The sequence below is a fragment of the Battus philenor genome, unplaced genomic scaffold (genome assembly GCF_028537555.1).
Source record: "Battus philenor isolate CCGP_79_NKW_IND1 unplaced genomic scaffold, ilBatPhil1.0.hap1 SCAF_12, whole genome shotgun sequence".
NCBI lineage: Eukaryota > Metazoa > Arthropoda > Insecta > Lepidoptera > Papilionidae > Battus > Battus philenor.
In genome coordinates this window covers 13,180,476-13,197,913 of record NW_027181674.1, presented here as the reverse complement: position 1 = coordinate 13,197,913, position 17,438 = coordinate 13,180,476, and the positions used below count along the sequence as shown (strand labels likewise).

Below are 17,438 nucleotides of genomic sequence, written 5' to 3'. Positions count from 1 at the left end.
TATAAATGAATTTAGTGAGCATTTAAAACAATTACGAAATTTAAACATTAACTGAAATTTTTAATATAATTAACTAATTCGTCATTATTTTTTTACTATCATCATCACCTTGCTGACAGTGCTGCTATCGTCCATAGCATTTAATTTGGGCTATACGAGTTTTAAACATGTTTGACCATTTTTTTTCATTCTCATACAATTGTACGTGGAACATGTAATTTTATAACGCATAGGTGCAATAATTTTTATTATCAAAACAATTTTATTATTTATTGAAACACACCCCTTCACCTAAGCCCATCTTAGTTCTGTAGAATCTAATTCTTGGATGCAATTTCGACATTCTTGTTTGCTTGTTTTATTTTATTGAAGAAATTCAATTCAATTGAGTTATAAAGAATTAACAATGATTCCTCGAAATACTTTTCGTGAAACTCCACTGTCGAAAACAGTTGTACTCAGTTTCTATTTTTTTAAGAAAATATAGCATAAGTTGCTTCATTTTCTTTGGCAAGTATAGATTAACGTTTTCTTTATATAAACGCATCTTTACATTATGACTAACTTATGAGATATATTACGCATTATAATAATATTAACTTTGTAGGGCGAATCCGGTTTTCAAAGCTGTTTATGGTCGGCATGGTTTAAATATATGAACGTCACTATTAACTATGTTGCGGAAATCAGAAGGTTCTGATAATTTAATATGATGAAAATATTATCTTACAGTAAGATGTAATTTTAATGTTTATGGTTGCTAAGAATTATTTATTTGTTAATTTTTACTTTTGTAAACAATATACGAAAAAGTGTAAGTCTACCTACATTTGTTGATAAACAATAAATTCATTACATGACAGTTTTTTATTTATTTTGAGTATTCCAATTTATTTCAGGCTATAGAAAATTTCATTTAAGTTTTGGGCGATATATAAATATGTCTACAGAAAATCTTTGCAAAGGTGCTCCATTGTCAATGCTTTACGGATCGGCATTGCCGTGGGATAACGCGAAATACCCTCCTGTCCAACCTGGACACAACCATGCAGTGCTCTACCACATCCCTAGTAACGGAGTCCTAGCGGACGACAGGCCTCCGAAGCCTCAGATCGGACAAGATAAATGGGATCAACACCATGTTAGATTACCTTGTTCAAGACAAAGCTTGTATCCTGTTACTGATGTAAGTTGCTTAAATATTAAAAAATAACGATTAAAAACCTTACTTATAAATTTAATTTTGTCAGCAAATAAAGAATTGATTTTATTTATAACTGATATTTTCATAAATATATTTGAGTTAAATTGTTAATATTATACTTTTTATTTCTAATACAAAACTTCTTAATATATTTTAATAATTGATGTGTAGATTGTTGTGTAATAAATGCAAATATTCAATAATTTTATAAATGAAAATGCTAAAAACTTGTCAGCTTAATTTTTAATTTGCTTTTTTGAAGTAAATATCACATCACTCCCTCTAAATATATGCATATGAACAGTAAGTCTTTTTGTCTTAAACAATGAAACAATGATGGTTATTTTATAAATTTCTTACTGTACAAATTTAGTAGTGATAGCCCAGTGGTGCAGGGCTAAGACTTGTGATTGTAGGACACGGGTTCAATTCTCCAGATACAATCATATGCTATTAACACTTTATCAAAGAATTATATAGGATTGCCAATGCTCACAAACAAGTTTCCAGAATATGGGCAGCAGAGTCTTGTGTACCATAATACCACCTGATAGTAATCTTTCGGGGTGGCTTATGCCTTGTATTGTAGTCTATGTGCTGAAACAACTTTTAAAAATATATTAGTGTATTAGAAATGAATTAAAAATCCAAAAATAATAAATGTGAATATTGTAACATAGTAAAATCATAAAGGTATAAGGGTATAAGGTGGATTTTTCTTGAATGTTTTTTCAAATTACCTAAGGTACTCGACTTGTACAAACACCTTAATGTATAAATATTTTTTTTATATTACATAAACGAAAAGGCATAACATGACTAGGCATAAATTGCCCTAATATCATATCATCTAAAGACCTTTTTTTACTTGCTTTATCAGTCATTTCAATGTTATATGATTATCATTTGTATTCTAGTTATATTTTAAATGCTATTTACTTATTATTCTAATAGCAAGCTATTTAATAAAGCAAGGTATGCTTAATATGTATAATTCTCACTTGTGAGTATTGAATTAAATGGAGATACACAAATGTTATCTTATTTATTTAAGTTACTATGACTTATTTCTGTTTTCAGGAAAATGGTGATACAAGGTTAAAGAAGCGATGGTTGATAATAGAAAATACATTAAGAAGACCAATAAGGAACAGTAAACAACTTGCTGATGCAATTTTATCATACAACACAAAGTTTAAAAATAGATGGAAGTTCAGAGCTCTACATAAGTTGTTTAATGAGGTGTGTATATTATTTATATTATCCGTAATTTGATTTGGCACAAGGGAAATATTTTTGTTTGAAACATTGTATTACTGTGCAATAAAAAGTAATACTCCAAAAACCGAAATTTCTTTTTTGTTGCTATTAGTTTTATTTGATCTGTGCCAAAGCAAATGTAAATACTTGTCTTGTCTCTACAGGCTGGTTTCCGCAACCAAGTGACGCAACTGATTTTGTGTTAGTGTCAGCCTTACTCAAGCCAAACCACTTGAGAAATCCCTACAGACCCTGGATGTCTCAAGTGAAATGACACATTATAAATATACTATTATAGATTATAAAACAACATACAACTATCTGTTTGAACTTAGCTGGTTGACTGGTAATGGTAGCCTAGTTACCGACTTTATACCTGAAGATTGTGGGTTTGATTCCTGATAAACACACACATGTGTATACTATATAGCAGCATTATGAAATTAAGTGAAACAACAATATTTTAATATGATAATAATGTAATATGTACTGGTCTGAGTCAAGCTGTTAAAGGAGCTCTAGATCCACCCACCCACCAATCATGAGAAACTGATAAATGCAAATAGAGTAACAGTGATAATATGATATAAAAGAAATGAACACAAAATAAAATAATATGAAAAATATGTGAGTCTTATAAATTGCATTGGTCTATTTATCCAAATATAAAACATTAACAGGCTATATAATTATAACCTTATAATGTTATTCTGGGGTATTGTAATTTGAGAAATACTCCAGTAAAGTTATTTAAAAGAGAGAAATGTCTGCTTTGTTAACAGCTTCAAAGATCTGAACACTGATGCTTCAAGTGATAACTCTCTTTGTTCTGTCAGCGAGTATCAGTTAGTTAACAAATCCCTCATGGCTATGGGCGTATGCATATACCACAAGATATCTTGGACTTTTCTTAGTTTAAATCAAAAATTAGAAGTATATTATTAAATAAATCTTATTACAGCATTCAAGACTTTATTTGTTCAAAATGGGTAGAACTTAGTTTGTTGTCTTGTGACCCACTCTGGTGAGCCATCCTTCCATGCATGGTAAGCCATGATTCCATCAGAATCTAAGTTAGAATTAAAGTATTTATCATATTGATGTCCCTCAAGTTGTAAGTTGTTGTTCTCGGACAGGATGTTGAATGTTTACACAATATACCAGACAGCTTATTTGTTAAATCGAAGTTTTAGAATTATAGGTTATGTCTTGCTTAGTGTTTAGGTTGTAAATATGAAAACATTTTGTTACAGTGTTTAGAAGAAGAGGAATCGGAATACTTCTTTGAAGTCACTCTACCGGAGATAATCAAATTGGTCCTGGATTTACCTAAATTAATTCAAGCTCCTATACCATTACTCAAGTAAGTTCTAGATATCTTCTTTTTTTCAGCCGATGGATGCTCACTGCAAGACATAGGCCTCCTCCAAAGATTGCCAAGATGACCGGTCTTGCACTACCCTCATCCAGTGACTTCCTGCTACCTTAGTTGTATCGTTGGTCCAACTAAATATTCTTTGATTATCCAATATGTGAATACAGTAATTACATATTTTATTATATTTCAGAAATAAACAATTCTTTTTTCAACTAATTTAGTTTACATTAAAATATTTTTGGTTTGGTTAGTGTACATTGGGACATGGTCCTCCTTTACCACCACTCACACGGGGCCTAACATTACACTTAGTTTGTCCTCCCGTCTTTTTAGTTTTAGTCCCTGGGATACCAGATGATCACCGTTTTGCTCCATTTATCATATTTGCTTTGGAGCATACGACCTTGTCTACCTCCATTTTTGTTAATGAATTCGTGCCAGGTGCCTTTATTTTTCTCCATGTCCCTATTTCTGACTTTTTTAAGTATTATCCCAAGGATATTCATTTCCATGGTTCTCTGACATCTTGACAGTTCCTGTCTGTGGTATATCAGAGCCCAAGTTTTGCATCCATATGTGTTGCAGGATAGGATACATGTATTAATTTTTTTTTGTCTTGGTACCTAGTTCTTGCTTTTCATAATTTCTTTTAGTGCCCAATATTTCTTCCTTAACAATTTCGTATTTACGTTTTTAATATTTTTTTAGGCAACACAAGAATTCATCTGTATCACTATCACAGCAACAAATCTCGAGTCTGCTAGCAAATGCTTTCTTTTGCACTTTCCCAAGGAGAAATAGTTTGAAATCAGATTCAGAATATGCTTCATATCCTTTTATAAATTTCAATACGTAAGTATTTTTGACATTATTAAGAAGAAACCAAAATTTTTGTATTTAGTAATTATTTATAAACACACCAGATGGCTTGCTGTAGATAATACACGAGCCAGCAAGATATAACCTGTATTTCTTAGACATTGGTTTAGCTAGTAAGCTATCTAAAAGATTATGAAAACATTCAACATACTGTCCGAGAACAACAAATTGACAACTTGATAGACATTGGATGTTCATCATCTTTAGTTATAATTCAGAATCCAGGGGATTTGGTCCTAACGAGATTTCTAGCTTGGACTTGAGAGAAGTCACTTTCCATTAGAAACAAGAGTCCTAAAGTCTACTCTGTAAAAAAAACAATCGCTTCAGCCCATAAACACCCACTTTAATGCATATGCCTTCTAAGATATCTATGCAGGGGTATATCATAATCACTACGCTTGGCAGGCTGGTTGTCGGTTGCAGTGTGGTATTATGATATGCAAAGGACTCAGCTGCCCATCCTCTAAAAACTTGTTTGTAGGCAATGGCAATTATATATAATTAATGCACAGTGTGAATTATAATATATAAAATCGTACACTGGGAGTAGAAGCTGTGATCTTCAAACGCAGATCTCAGCCCTAGGGAACTTGGGTACATTTGTCAGTCACAAATAATCTGTCAGCTACATATGGTTCATGGCCCCCTGCTCTATGGTGTAAAGAGGTGTAAAGGCCTGCGAATGTTCTTGGCTTGTACGTCACTATAAATGTTTGGCATTCCAAAAAAAATCTTTGAAAGTGCCTAACCTTAGCTTGATTGATTACTGTTGTCAAACTAACATTACTAACTTATATGTTTATATATATATATATATAAATAAATAAATCATATAATATTTTTAACATTTAAAATTAATTTTGAAATTATTTTCAGATTGTATGAGACATCTGGCTCCAGCGATGTTATAGAGAAACTTAAGTGCTTGTGCCATTACTTCAGGAGAGTCTGTATAGAAGGTGATATTATTTTTATTTGTATTATATGTATGTACAAAAACCTCAGGTACATTTTAGTATAAGAAGGCATTAAATATTAAATCAATTCAAAAAGTAGTATGTGACATTTGGAATGAAAATATGTATGTTAAAATTTATGATTGAATTGTAATTTTACCATGTATACTGTAATGATGGATGCTAAATATTTGTTACCACGATAAAAATTTTTATTGATTCGATTTGTGTGCAATAAAATATCGAGTGATTTCGAAATAATTTTGATTTTAACAACTTTTCATATTCAAACGAAATTATCGTGACGCAGTCTTCATTTACCGATATTGTTCATAGTTATTTATTACTTAACGAAGATGCAACTAATGATTGGATTCTCATATTAATATCCCTGGATAAACATTGCAAGGTATAGACCTGACTTTAAGATCGCTATCACTGGTGTCGTCCAGCGACTTTTTGTGACCTTAAGCTCAAGGATATCGGACCCCTAAAGCTGCACGAGAAAGTATTTCCTGAAGTTTTATGTCGACATTTAGCGTGTGCGATAAAATGTCGAATGGTTGTAGTCCGGTGGTTTTGAACCTGTCTGACGCAGGCATCCCGCGCGGTCTCTTGCAGTGCAGTGCCGGTCGGCGTGGTGACGTTCAGCAGGCGGTCGGTGGCGCCGCGGCGGCTGCCCGATTGGGAGGAGAGCTCGCGTCCCACTGCTGGCTTGCCGCTGCACATCGATCCCACTGGCACCATTGAAGACGCTGATGGACTCATACAGGTCGACTTCGCTAACAAGTACGTCACATTACTCTGGACTAGGCATCCTTTAATCCAGTGATTCCCAAAGTAGTCTATATCGACCCCTATGGGTCTATGACAACGAACAACAAGCGAAAAAAAATTTGGGGGTCCATGAAATGAAAATGGGGGTCCACAATAGTAGATCTCAACACATACACTGATAGTACCTATTAACTTACATCATACTATCTTATAATATCAAAACATTTACATTATTTATAAAAAACACCTATGAAGTAAAAAATAATTAATATGTTACGTATATTTTACATAACAGATGCAAAATTTTATTTTGAGTAGTTTTAATTTAAATTCAATTAATAAATGTATAAATTAACATGTGTTTTCACTTAAAGTTTTTAACAGTGAAGTTTACTTCACTACAGTTAGAAATTTACAGGAAATCAATATCAGGTAAGTAGAGGGTCTACCCAACACGGAAAAACGTGGCAAGGGGTCTACGACACAAAAAAGTTATATATCTGCTTTAATCGATGGTTGCACAGACTTATTAAGACTAGGGGCCATTCGGGCAAATCATGAACTGATGGCGGGCCGGCCGCCAGAAGTATAGGTAATTAAATTTTTTTGGTTTTATTCCGGAATGGAATTCAATATTTTTCGAATGTACGAGAGTATTGTTTTTGCTGTCGGCGGGCCACCAGTATTCGACCGGCGGGCCGCGGTCTGTGCATCCATGCTTTAATCATTAACAAACACAAAGTTACAAGTACATGTTTTTAAGCTTCTATATCTTTAATCAATCATCCTGTACACCCGGTTATATGAAACTCGAGGTATTCCTGACGGGAGGCGGTGAACAAAGTTAAAATACCAAAAAAATGATCAAAACTTAACCCGAAAATATATATGTTTAGTTTAATTTTATTGAATTGAACACAATACACAAAATTAAAATTATATGGTTATAGAATATTTATTTATTAAACAATAGTAATGATTTCATAAAGAACTTTTTATTAAAGTATAACAGATACAGCAAGAACAACGCAGTAACAATGAAATTCATACAGTGTTGCCACCTAGTTAAATTTTCAGGAACAAACAAAAACTATATACTGTATTACTCAACAAAAATATAAGTGAAAATATAACAGTGTTATATAAAATACGAATAATATAAATAAACTAGACTTAGTGTGTACAGTTATAATATATAGGCCTATACCCAGTAGTGGATGTTTTACAACTGAAAATATTGATTAACATCTAATACATGTGAACATCTATTGGATTATATGGTTTTATTTTATACTATGTGTAATCGTTCCTGAGTTGTTGTTTTATATTTAGAATTCAAATCTGAACAAAAGGCAATTATGATAGCTCAAACATATATTGATAATTTTTTTTTCCTAAAACCGCCCCTGGGATGTTCGTAATAATTTGCGAAATTGTCAAGATGATTGGATGTATTGTTTTTGAATCTATCTAGTTCAGACAGACACATGAATTTTTAGACTGACTAAAAAAACTATGTGGTATTATATAGGTGTATGTATGTATGTGCCTGTTTGTGCAGATGTATGTGTGGTTATATTTATTCTTATGTAAACAGAAAATGTTTTTTTAAAAACTATATTAAAATTTATGTACATGTACTTCTCTTATTATGAAGATACTTGGGAGGTGGTGTGCTGGGTCACGGCTGCGTGCAAGAGGAGATCCGCTTCGTGATCTGCCCCGAGCTGATGGCCTCCATGATCTTCACCGAAGTACTGCGTCCAAACGAGACTGTCATGATCATCGGTGAGAACTGAATATTTTTTATTATGGTAACATTTCGATTGTTATAAAATCGATTATAATAGATATCGATTTAACAGTAGTGTATTTATGAACAAAATATTTTTTCTAATGTATTAAGTGTAAAACGCTCCGAAAGGACCCTGATCACATACCGAGGCAAGACCTAGCTTGGAATCTTCAAAGAAAGCGAAGACTTGGCCGCGGAGAGAAAACCTGGCAGCGGACGATCACTACAGAAGTGATCGTCAAGGTGTTAAAAGTCAAAGTCAAATCAACTTAGTCGTCATTTTAAATAATTTTTTCGTTAGTTTGTTAAAGCGCCATCTACCGAGAACTAACAAGAAACTCGGTGGAATTTGTAATGTTTTTTGATGATTGTATAAACATTTTTTTTTTGATTAGAACAATTTTATTTACATTTTCATCATTAACATACTTTAATATAATATCCTTTTTTGCAGAGCATGTATTTAATAAATCTCTGGATTTTTCTATGAGATAAATTAATTGCGTCGTTTGGCAGTTCTTTATAAAATTGTATACATTGCAGGCGCAGAGCGGTACAGTCGATATATCGGCTACGGCTATACTTTTGAGTGGGCTGGTACCTACGTGGACACTACGCCCCGGGACTGCGGGGGGCGGCGTCGCGTGGCCGTGCTCGCCATGGATGCCCTACTCTACGCCGGAGGGAGAGAGGAGTTTAAACCAGAGTCCATAACTCGTGAACTGAAGAAGGTATATTTCATAATTAATATAGGCTTTTTGAGGTCGATTTCTTCTTTTCAGCTGATTGACGCCCACTGCAGGGCATAGGCCTCCCCCTTATATCGCCATGATACTGACTGTCCACAACAAAAACTTCCTGCGAACTCTAACATTATACTAAGGGTATTTAAAAAGTGGTCACAAAAAACCCGTCTCAGCTTGTTGTGTGTTATTCTTAGATCAGAATGCGTTTGGAACTCTACTAGTTTTTTGGTGAAGAATGCCTTTATAGAGAAGTTCAATCATTCTTCTTATCACATATACATGTGTTTACTTTAAATGATCTTATATATGGATGTTTATTTGTATAATAATGTATTAATGAATAAAAAACAATGTTTTACAGGCATGGGTAGGTTTTTCATTCTATATAGACGAGGAAAGCGATAGCGTTAACTTCCCGGGAATAGCGACTGGAAACTGGGGATGTGGAGCCTTTGGTGGGACCCCACAGCTGAAGTCTCTGATTCAGATCATGGCGTGCGCTCAGGCGCGTCGTCCCATGGCATACTACACCTTTGGCGATAAGAAGTTGGGCGACGAGATTATCGATATGTACTGCCTGCTCGATAAGTACAATGTGACTGTCGGTGAGTTTTTAATAATTGTCCTAATATATATCATTGTTATTTCAGCCAAGACGTCCACTGTTGGACATAAACCACCCCAGTAGATTACCAATATCCTGGACAAGAACGTCTGTCTATTGCTGTACTCCTCGGACTGCGGTCTCTACTCCAGAATTTTTAAGTTCTCAAGGAGTCATCTCTTCTGTGCGCAATGTGGTCTGCCCTCTGTCACTTTAACTTGTCAATCTGAAGGCTTGTGTCTTATATTACTTTCATTGCTTTACGGATCCTCTCATTTCTGAATTAATCTCGTAAGTAAAGCCATCTATATGGCTGGTTAAGAGATTAACAGCTTGCCAAAGAAGTTCAAAATTAGAGATCACGTTCTTGCCTTTCTTATTAATGAATTGAGCTGGATACGGCTCTGGACCAAATGTTCATGAGGCACGGGGGATTTGCCGAGTGCCTATATAGGTTTAAACTCAGGGAGAGTTCCTGGTGCACCTGTGACCCAGCGGTGAACTAGACCGTGGTGCACGTAAATGCAAGCTTCAGACCATCCGTGTTCGCTAACTAAAGATTCGACTGGAAACTGGAAGACATGGTGAGAAGTGACACCGTCGCCTCCCTGATGGGAGATAGAAAACGACGTTATACCTTAAGATATTGTCACAGAATTGTAAAGGAGGTGATTAATAAAAATAAAAATTAATAATTAGTTAGGTAAAGCGAAACACTAAGTAAGGTATAAAAAAGAATAAACGAAAATAGAAATAAGTATAAAAACAAATTGTAACCAACTGTGATATCAAAAAATGTGGCAAAGGAAGAGACGCCACGTGTGTAAGGACTGTGAATGAAAGAGTATGTAAGAAATTGTAAGAGTTTGAAAGAGGATAGTGTAAATAAAAAGAATGTTAAAGAATTAATATAAAATATTTTAATAATGTCAAATGTTTGACAGCTATAGACAGTTTTGTTTTAGTCTAAGGTTTTTATAGAAAAAAAAGTATTTTTCCTACCAATTTTATCCGCCATTTTTAATTTTTTCTTATGAAAAAATAGCCGAATTGGGCAAACTGTTTAGAGATTAGCGCTTAGCAACAAAATCGGCATTTTAATTTTGGTAATATGTCACAAAAATGAGACATATATAAAGGTTTAAAAGACGTGTTGAAGAAATACTTACATTCTACCATTAAATTATTTTACTAGATACTATAGCATAAATATACCAGACCAATATATGAATTTCTGATTCATTTTATACACATATGAAAAAGTCCCCCTAACACTTCACTGTCCAACAATAAGGAGAAACGTGAGGCCCCAAAAAAAGCATTGTTGAAATATTGGATGGATGTTTCGTAGTTTAATTTTTATGACGTTTTTAATTGTTGTCTAATGTTATATGGCAACACAACTGTAATTATCACATTTATTACCAGGTCAGCTGTACAAACTTCTGATGGAGTTTTGTGAGACAAACCTACCCCGTGCCCGGTTGCATTCATACATTACACAGAAGCTGATCGGTGTTTCGCCTACAAACACTCTTGCAACTGATTTCACAGAGGTATGAAATAATAAATCTTCATGTAATATGCTTGCTTTGGTACGGAATTAGCATAGATAACACTGTTAGACTTGGACTCCCCTACCGAAGACATTGCAGAGGTCGATGATCCACATTATGAGTGGATGTCCAATGTTGTGCTTGCTGGACCGTGATCTTCACTATAGCACCTTACAGCTCCAGCGGCCATGTGTTCTGTGCCTTATGTGGTCTGCCACCCTGCTACTTGAACTTGCCAAATTGCTGAACATATGTCATTACGTGGAGAAATCCCGAACAAAAGGGCTTTGTTGTTTCTATGGCCTGTTGTGCAACTAATAACATTACATAGTTATATTTAATATTGTTCATACAAGATACCAAAATAAAAAATAAAAATAAATGACCCAATAATTCATTTTCAAGACAAATTAAATAAAGAGATCCTTCTTTACTGCATTTTTCAGTACCAGATTTTAGCAATTATTATTATTAAGATGCGTTTACACGTGTAATTTTTTTACAATTCAAAAATAGCCATTAGTTGTCGATTCACTGGCAAATTTTAAGTTTTTAATAACAGAATGTCAATGAAAAATTTATATTGATTTTACAACTTTGTTTACACGACAGGTTTAGGCTAACATTTTGCTGCCATGTAAACATATTCTTACCTCGTTTTCGCCAAAAGAATTCCTTGTGTGTTTTCTGATATTCGTTAAATCCCGTAATTATCGAGTCGGGTTTATATTGACAAGGACAGTACATGTTTTATAACTTATAACTTACCACCTTACCATATTAAGTTATAGTAAAAAATCTAAATCTGTGAGACTTTATTGTGCGGAGATACTGTTCTAGAAAAATTCTCGGCAGGTTAGACTACTAGATGAAGACTGGAAAGATTGAACAAGATTATTGCTTAGAAAAAATAGGTTATGTTACATATAAAAGTCTTTTTCTGTTTTAGAACGACTTAATGGAGCGCGGATTACTGAGCGATTCGATGGACACTGAATGTTTTATATCGCAAAACACGTTTTGTAGTGAATTTAGTCCTGAGAAAAGCACACTTGAACAGGAGGATCCGAATAAGAACATAAACGGAGAACAGAAAGCTGACAAGATGGATGACAACGGTCAGCAGACTAACAACACGTCGCGTTTGTTCCAAGAAATGGAGAGACTCGATCAGGGAAATGGGAGCTTAAATTTGAACAGATCGCATCCATCGACTTTCTCGTACAACGCGAACACAAGCTCCCATAGTAAAGCAGTCATGGATGTTAAGATACCTATGGATATATCGACCGATGTTAAGAAGAAGATTAGCAAGAAAATTACAGATTATTTTGCAAAATCCAGTTGATGTGTAATTTTATATGAATTAAAACTTGTTTAATGATTGTTTGATTTTTTATTATTATTATGTTAAACATACTACTTTACAATAATAAATAAAAATTTCAAATTCAATGTATCTTTATTCAAGTAAGTGTTTACATGCACTTTTGAATCGTTCATAGCTACCACCGGCTCGGAACTCAATAGTTGCTCTTTTAAATGAAATTTAATAATTTTTCAAATGTATATTATAATATCAATCATAAATTTAATTATTAGTCTAGTAAAGATGAAGGCTGTTATTCTACGAGTGTATTATGGTAGAATGTCAGTATGTTTGTTCAACATGTCTTAAACCTTCATGCATGTCTTATTTTTGAGATAAATAAACAAAAATGAAATGTCGATTTTGTTGCTAAGCGCTATTCTTTATACAGTTTGCTTAATTCGGAATTTTTTTAATAAGAAGATTTTAAAAATGGCTTAGAAAATAGTTAAAAAAAATAACACTTTTTCTATAAAAACCACAGAGTAAAACCAAACTGTCTATAGCTGTCAAACATTTGTTTGACATTATTAAAACAAAAAAAGACATGTAAGAATGTATTTAAACAAAAAATAAATATGTACCGTAAAACATTACGCTAAAATAATATTATTAATAGGAAGTTTAATTATATATAAATTCATTGTATTCATTTATTTTTTATTGCACTGTGGCAGGCATATGTAACATTAATAAAAATAATCTTCCAAAGGTTACCACCTGTAATAATTAATGTACGATATTAATGTTGCCATTACTAAAAACACACAAATCAATTAAACAACATTATTTCACGGTCAATTCGTTTATTTTCCTAAAATAAATTCTATTTATATACATTTATTTTATTATATACAGTTTAATATCCTTATTGCGCCATCGTTGAGTACCAGTTACGTCTCGTGTATTTTTATATATGCAGAAAAATGAATAATTGTTTTTTTAACATTTTCACATTTTTACTTTAGTCAGTCACATAAGTAATTTACAAACCTTAATGATAATATATTTTTTAAAATTCATTTTGAAATTGGAAATAGAATATCAAGATATATATTAAGTTATAAATTTACTAAGTTAAAAGTTCTTTCCAACATTATATAATGTATGTAAATATGAGCAATAATATTGGCATTATAAATTTTGAGTAAAAATGTTTTCGAATATGCGATCTTTCAATTACGTTATGTTATATTTTTGAACGAAACTGTTGCTATTTGTCTGACGCTTAGTTCTTTTTCATCATAATTCTTATAACTCTCACTATTTTACTTTGTAAAATGTGTCTAAAAGATATACACGCATTTTAAAATACAATATATTGTCATGACCATAATGACATATTTACATCTTCGCTTCTTTTTTATATATTACAGTTTTATTGGTTCAATATTAATACAAAAATAAAGAATCGTTTTTTATTTAACATTCTTTTTTATTTTTTTTTGTTACATTGGTCCTTAATTCAAAACATCATAAACATCTTATCATTTGAAATATAATTTTCATTTTTATTATTTTTATTTTCAAAGAATTTAAGTATGAATAATATAGTAAATTTATACGATAATCACACAGCCATTATCACTTAAGCTCTCCATGTCACTTATATATTTAAATGCAATAGTTTTTATCTACATCTTTAATATAATTATAAGATATATGTATATCTTACACATTAATTTATATTTAAATACAATATTTTTTACTATCTTTGTTACATGTCATAAATTCATTGCTATCATTGCCAGAAATCATACAAATAAGTCACTTGATAAAGGTCTTTCAACTTCTCCTTTAATCGTCTTTTCGACTTTATTCTGGGCTTACTTCCAAACAACTCAACTTTTTATTCTTCGAGAACAACAACTAAAATCCATAACAAGAATTTTTTACCTCTCAAAGTCTGGTGGAGAATACTCTTTGAATACTGGCAATACCGGAGTTCAAATGTCTCAATCCGCGGCTGTCAGACACGAGCCGCGCACAATAGTCCGGTGCCAGTGTTGCCACAACGACGAGACAATTTAGGAACCAGAATGAAGGTGACATTAGAAGTCTTGTGTACGTTCCTAATACATCGCCGTCCATTTGTCTGTAAAAATAAAAAAAAGCTGTCACATTGGCTTAGTTTGTGAATGACTCTTTAAAATAGATTATGGTAATAAGACATTACCGTAAATATATTCATAAAAAGTACAAAACTAGCAAGTGATACCCATTATTAGAAACTTATCAAAAAAAATTTCCGCGAAGAATATGGCACTTGCTCTTACAGTTCTATTTACAAGAATCTCGTTTCCTTCATTTTACATTAGAGAAATCCCAAAAAGAAATCACAAAGTGCCATACTACCTGTAGATGCCGAATTTGACAGAAACGGAATAGGCCTGCGAAAGCATAATACGAGTTTATTCGGTGGAGGCGTCGATATAGTCTATAAATCTCCAAACGTGTTTATTAGAACAAAACTCGGTACATATTTAGTTATTTCATGATATTTATTATTTTTTGTCATTCCCTATGTTTCCGTCATTAGCACTTAACTTTTTTAGGCTTAGAGGATCTGGATCAGAACAATTCTTGTTTAAAATAAAATTAAATAAACGTCTTAGGTCTCCGCCTAGAAGTAACCGAGGCGGAAGTCCTGCGTTGTCTATTGTCGAATCAAGTATCGTGACTAATTATGAAAATAAAATATAGCAATCAAATTTCTAGGATAAGAGTAGACGTTAAAATAGATAGGCATACAGAATAAACAATTAAAATGTTTAAATTAAGTATACTTAGTTATAGATTAAAATTTAAGACGAAGGTTATAATTTTTATTTCATAGAATGGCTCAGTTTTTGCTTGGCTTATTGTATATTTATTGTCATTTAGTTTTTGATATGAAGGCGCAAACTTAATCAGACATATACCCTAGGAGTATAATTTGGAAAGAGTATATATTGGGAGGAAAAAGACCAATTTAGGTCAGCTTGGCCAAACTGAACTTACTCCGAAACACTAGGACCACTAAGAATAAGGTTATGTTTAAAGCTAAATATTAACAATAATTGGTGAACGGTATACGCAAAGTAAAGATGATCATTTATATGTAAGCTAATTGGTAAGGAATATATAAGTAAAAGAAATAGTCAATTAATTAGCGATAAGATAAATTGCAAATAAAAGACAACCTGAAAAACTAATTTAACCCAATAATCTAAGTATACGCGATTAGCGAGCCGAGGTAAGTTACCTTCTGAGCACGTTAGCGAGGAAGATAGCCAAGAGTGATCAAAGAAGGTGTCTTCACATATTTACAAAGAGTATTTACAACTTACGGCATTCTAATGCAACAGCAACGACCTCAACACTGATGGCTTCCGAATTTAAATCAGCGAATCGAACGCCCACGAATGTTTTTTTATATAAATGTATTGTAACCGTAGTCGCCAGCAATATGGAGCGTGAACGCTACACCAGCTCTCAATTAATGGTAGAGGACGTAGAGTGGCAAAAAAAAACCAAAAACACTTACAAGTAAATCAAGGAGTAGATCGTGTTGAAGATTATGTAACTAAGCACGGACAGGAGGATGGACACGACGAACAATAGCGTGTGGTAGCGCGCCTGCAGCCACAGCTTCAGGCTGACCACCAGCATCATCAGGTGAAATAGAATCGCTCCGAAACTCCTGCAATGATCACATCTTATATATCATCACCATCGTTTGAACTGTACGACGTACTCTGGTGGACTTGTCCGTGCTGGCCTCTTCCATCACCCGCTGCAAGGCTTAGACCTCCCACAAATATATCTATGGTAAGATATACCATAATCGCCATGATTGGCAGTCTTGTTGGCGATCACGGTGTGGCACTATTGTACGCATTGGACGCTGCTGCTCATCTTGTCTGGAAATTTCTTCGTGAGCAATAGCAATCCTATGTAATTAACGCATAAAGTGTGAATTAAATAACATTGTATCCCGAGAATCGACCCCGCGACCTATGATCGCAATTCTGTCTTCTGCAACGTCGTTTAGCGAACATCAGTTGATCTCTGTAGAGATATTGCGAAGAAATTACTGCAAGCATAACTTCCGATTTTACAAAATTTCAATTTTCAATAATTTAAAGTTAAAAGTAAACTTACCAATGTTATTTTATTTTATGCCCAGCAACAAATCAAAAACTGATTAGCCGTCGCTTTCGAGAATGTGTTAACTTGTCACTGTGAACTTTGCTTTCTTATTACGTGAATTGACTGTAATAATACTAAAGGAATACTTACCAAAGATCAACATTCTTCCCGTCACCGTTAATAACAGAAGATAACAGCGTCAGCTTAGAGAAGCCGTAGATGAGCACAGAATGATATACAGAAGTCAGGATCCATGCCAAGAAGTACCACCATGACATCAGTTTATTATTCTTTATCTGCCTGTATAACGTTGGATTTCTGTTCGAAAAAAGAATAAAAAATGTCCTTGTTAAAAAATAGCTCTACTGCTAAGAATTTTAGGTGACAATACAGCTTGGTAATATATTGTTTTACTATATAAGGAATATTTTTGAAAGTAATAATAAAAACAAAGCTATGTTGAGATGTGGACGCGGATAAAATATATTTTTTTTATATTAATTCGTGGGATTCTTTTTAGGGCCATTAAGACTTGGAGGTAATAACAAAACGAAGTCCGAAGTAGAAGTGTGTGTATTCATCTAGCTTAGCCCATATTTATACCGATTTAAAACTTTAAAAACAATGTTCAACCAATAAACATCGACAGCCAATCACAAGTCGAGTAGTGTTGTAGAGTTCTCGCCTAATGTGTGATGTATAAAAAGAATTATAATTCTGCGGAATCCTCTTTTTCAATTTTTTTTTAATTTGATGGTCAGACGCCGACAAATAAGCGCT

The 17,438-nt window shown here is 33.2% G+C and overlaps 2 protein-coding genes across 2 annotated transcripts in view; one reads left to right on the top strand and one right to left on the bottom strand.

Moving 5' to 3' along the window:
* Positions 1 to 693: 693 nt before the first annotated feature.
* LOC137932761 (poly(ADP-ribose) glycohydrolase-like) lies at positions 694 to 12,561 on the top strand. Its single transcript, XM_068776430.1, has 12 exons — positions 694 to 814; positions 900 to 1,186; positions 2,285 to 2,446; positions 3,718 to 3,827; positions 4,551 to 4,694; positions 5,601 to 5,683; positions 6,307 to 6,469; positions 8,115 to 8,245; positions 8,796 to 8,983; positions 9,360 to 9,603; positions 11,031 to 11,158; positions 12,108 to 12,561. Exons 1-12 carry the CDS (start codon positions 748 to 750, stop codon positions 12,504 to 12,506), a joined length of 2,106 nt encoding a protein of 701 aa, XP_068632531.1. The 5' UTR covers positions 694 to 747; the 3' UTR covers positions 12,507 to 12,561.
* A 1,529-nt stretch (positions 12,562 to 14,090) lies between these two features.
* Positions 14,091 to 17,438, bottom strand: part of LOC137932638 (phospholipid-transporting ATPase IF-like) — a 44,703-nt gene continuing 41,355 nt past the window's right edge. The window contains exons 15-17 of the mRNA XM_068776257.1: positions 16,809 to 16,976; positions 16,054 to 16,209; positions 14,091 to 14,622 (exon numbers count right to left, since the gene is read on the bottom strand). Coding sequence (XP_068632358.1) covers positions 14,427 to 14,622; positions 16,054 to 16,209; positions 16,809 to 16,976 — 520 coding nt within the window. The 3' untranslated portion in view covers positions 14,091 to 14,426. The remainder of the gene's footprint in view (positions 14,623 to 16,053; positions 16,210 to 16,808; positions 16,977 to 17,438) is intronic.

What these genes read in the sequence shown, in the direction of transcription:
- LOC137932761 (XM_068776430.1), top strand. Translation starts at nt 748, where the DNA reads ATGTTTATGGTTGCTAAGAATTATTTATTTGTTAATTTTTACTTTTGT. An exon ending in TAACTCGTGAACTGAAGAAG is followed by an intron (nt 8,984 to 9,359) that starts GTATATTTCATA and finishes AATGTTTTACAG; the next exon opens with GCATGGGTAGGTTTTTCATT. An exon ending in TTGCAACTGATTTCACAGAG is followed by an intron (nt 11,159 to 12,107) that starts GTATGAAATAAT and finishes TTTCTGTTTTAG; the next exon opens with AACGACTTAATGGAGCGCGG.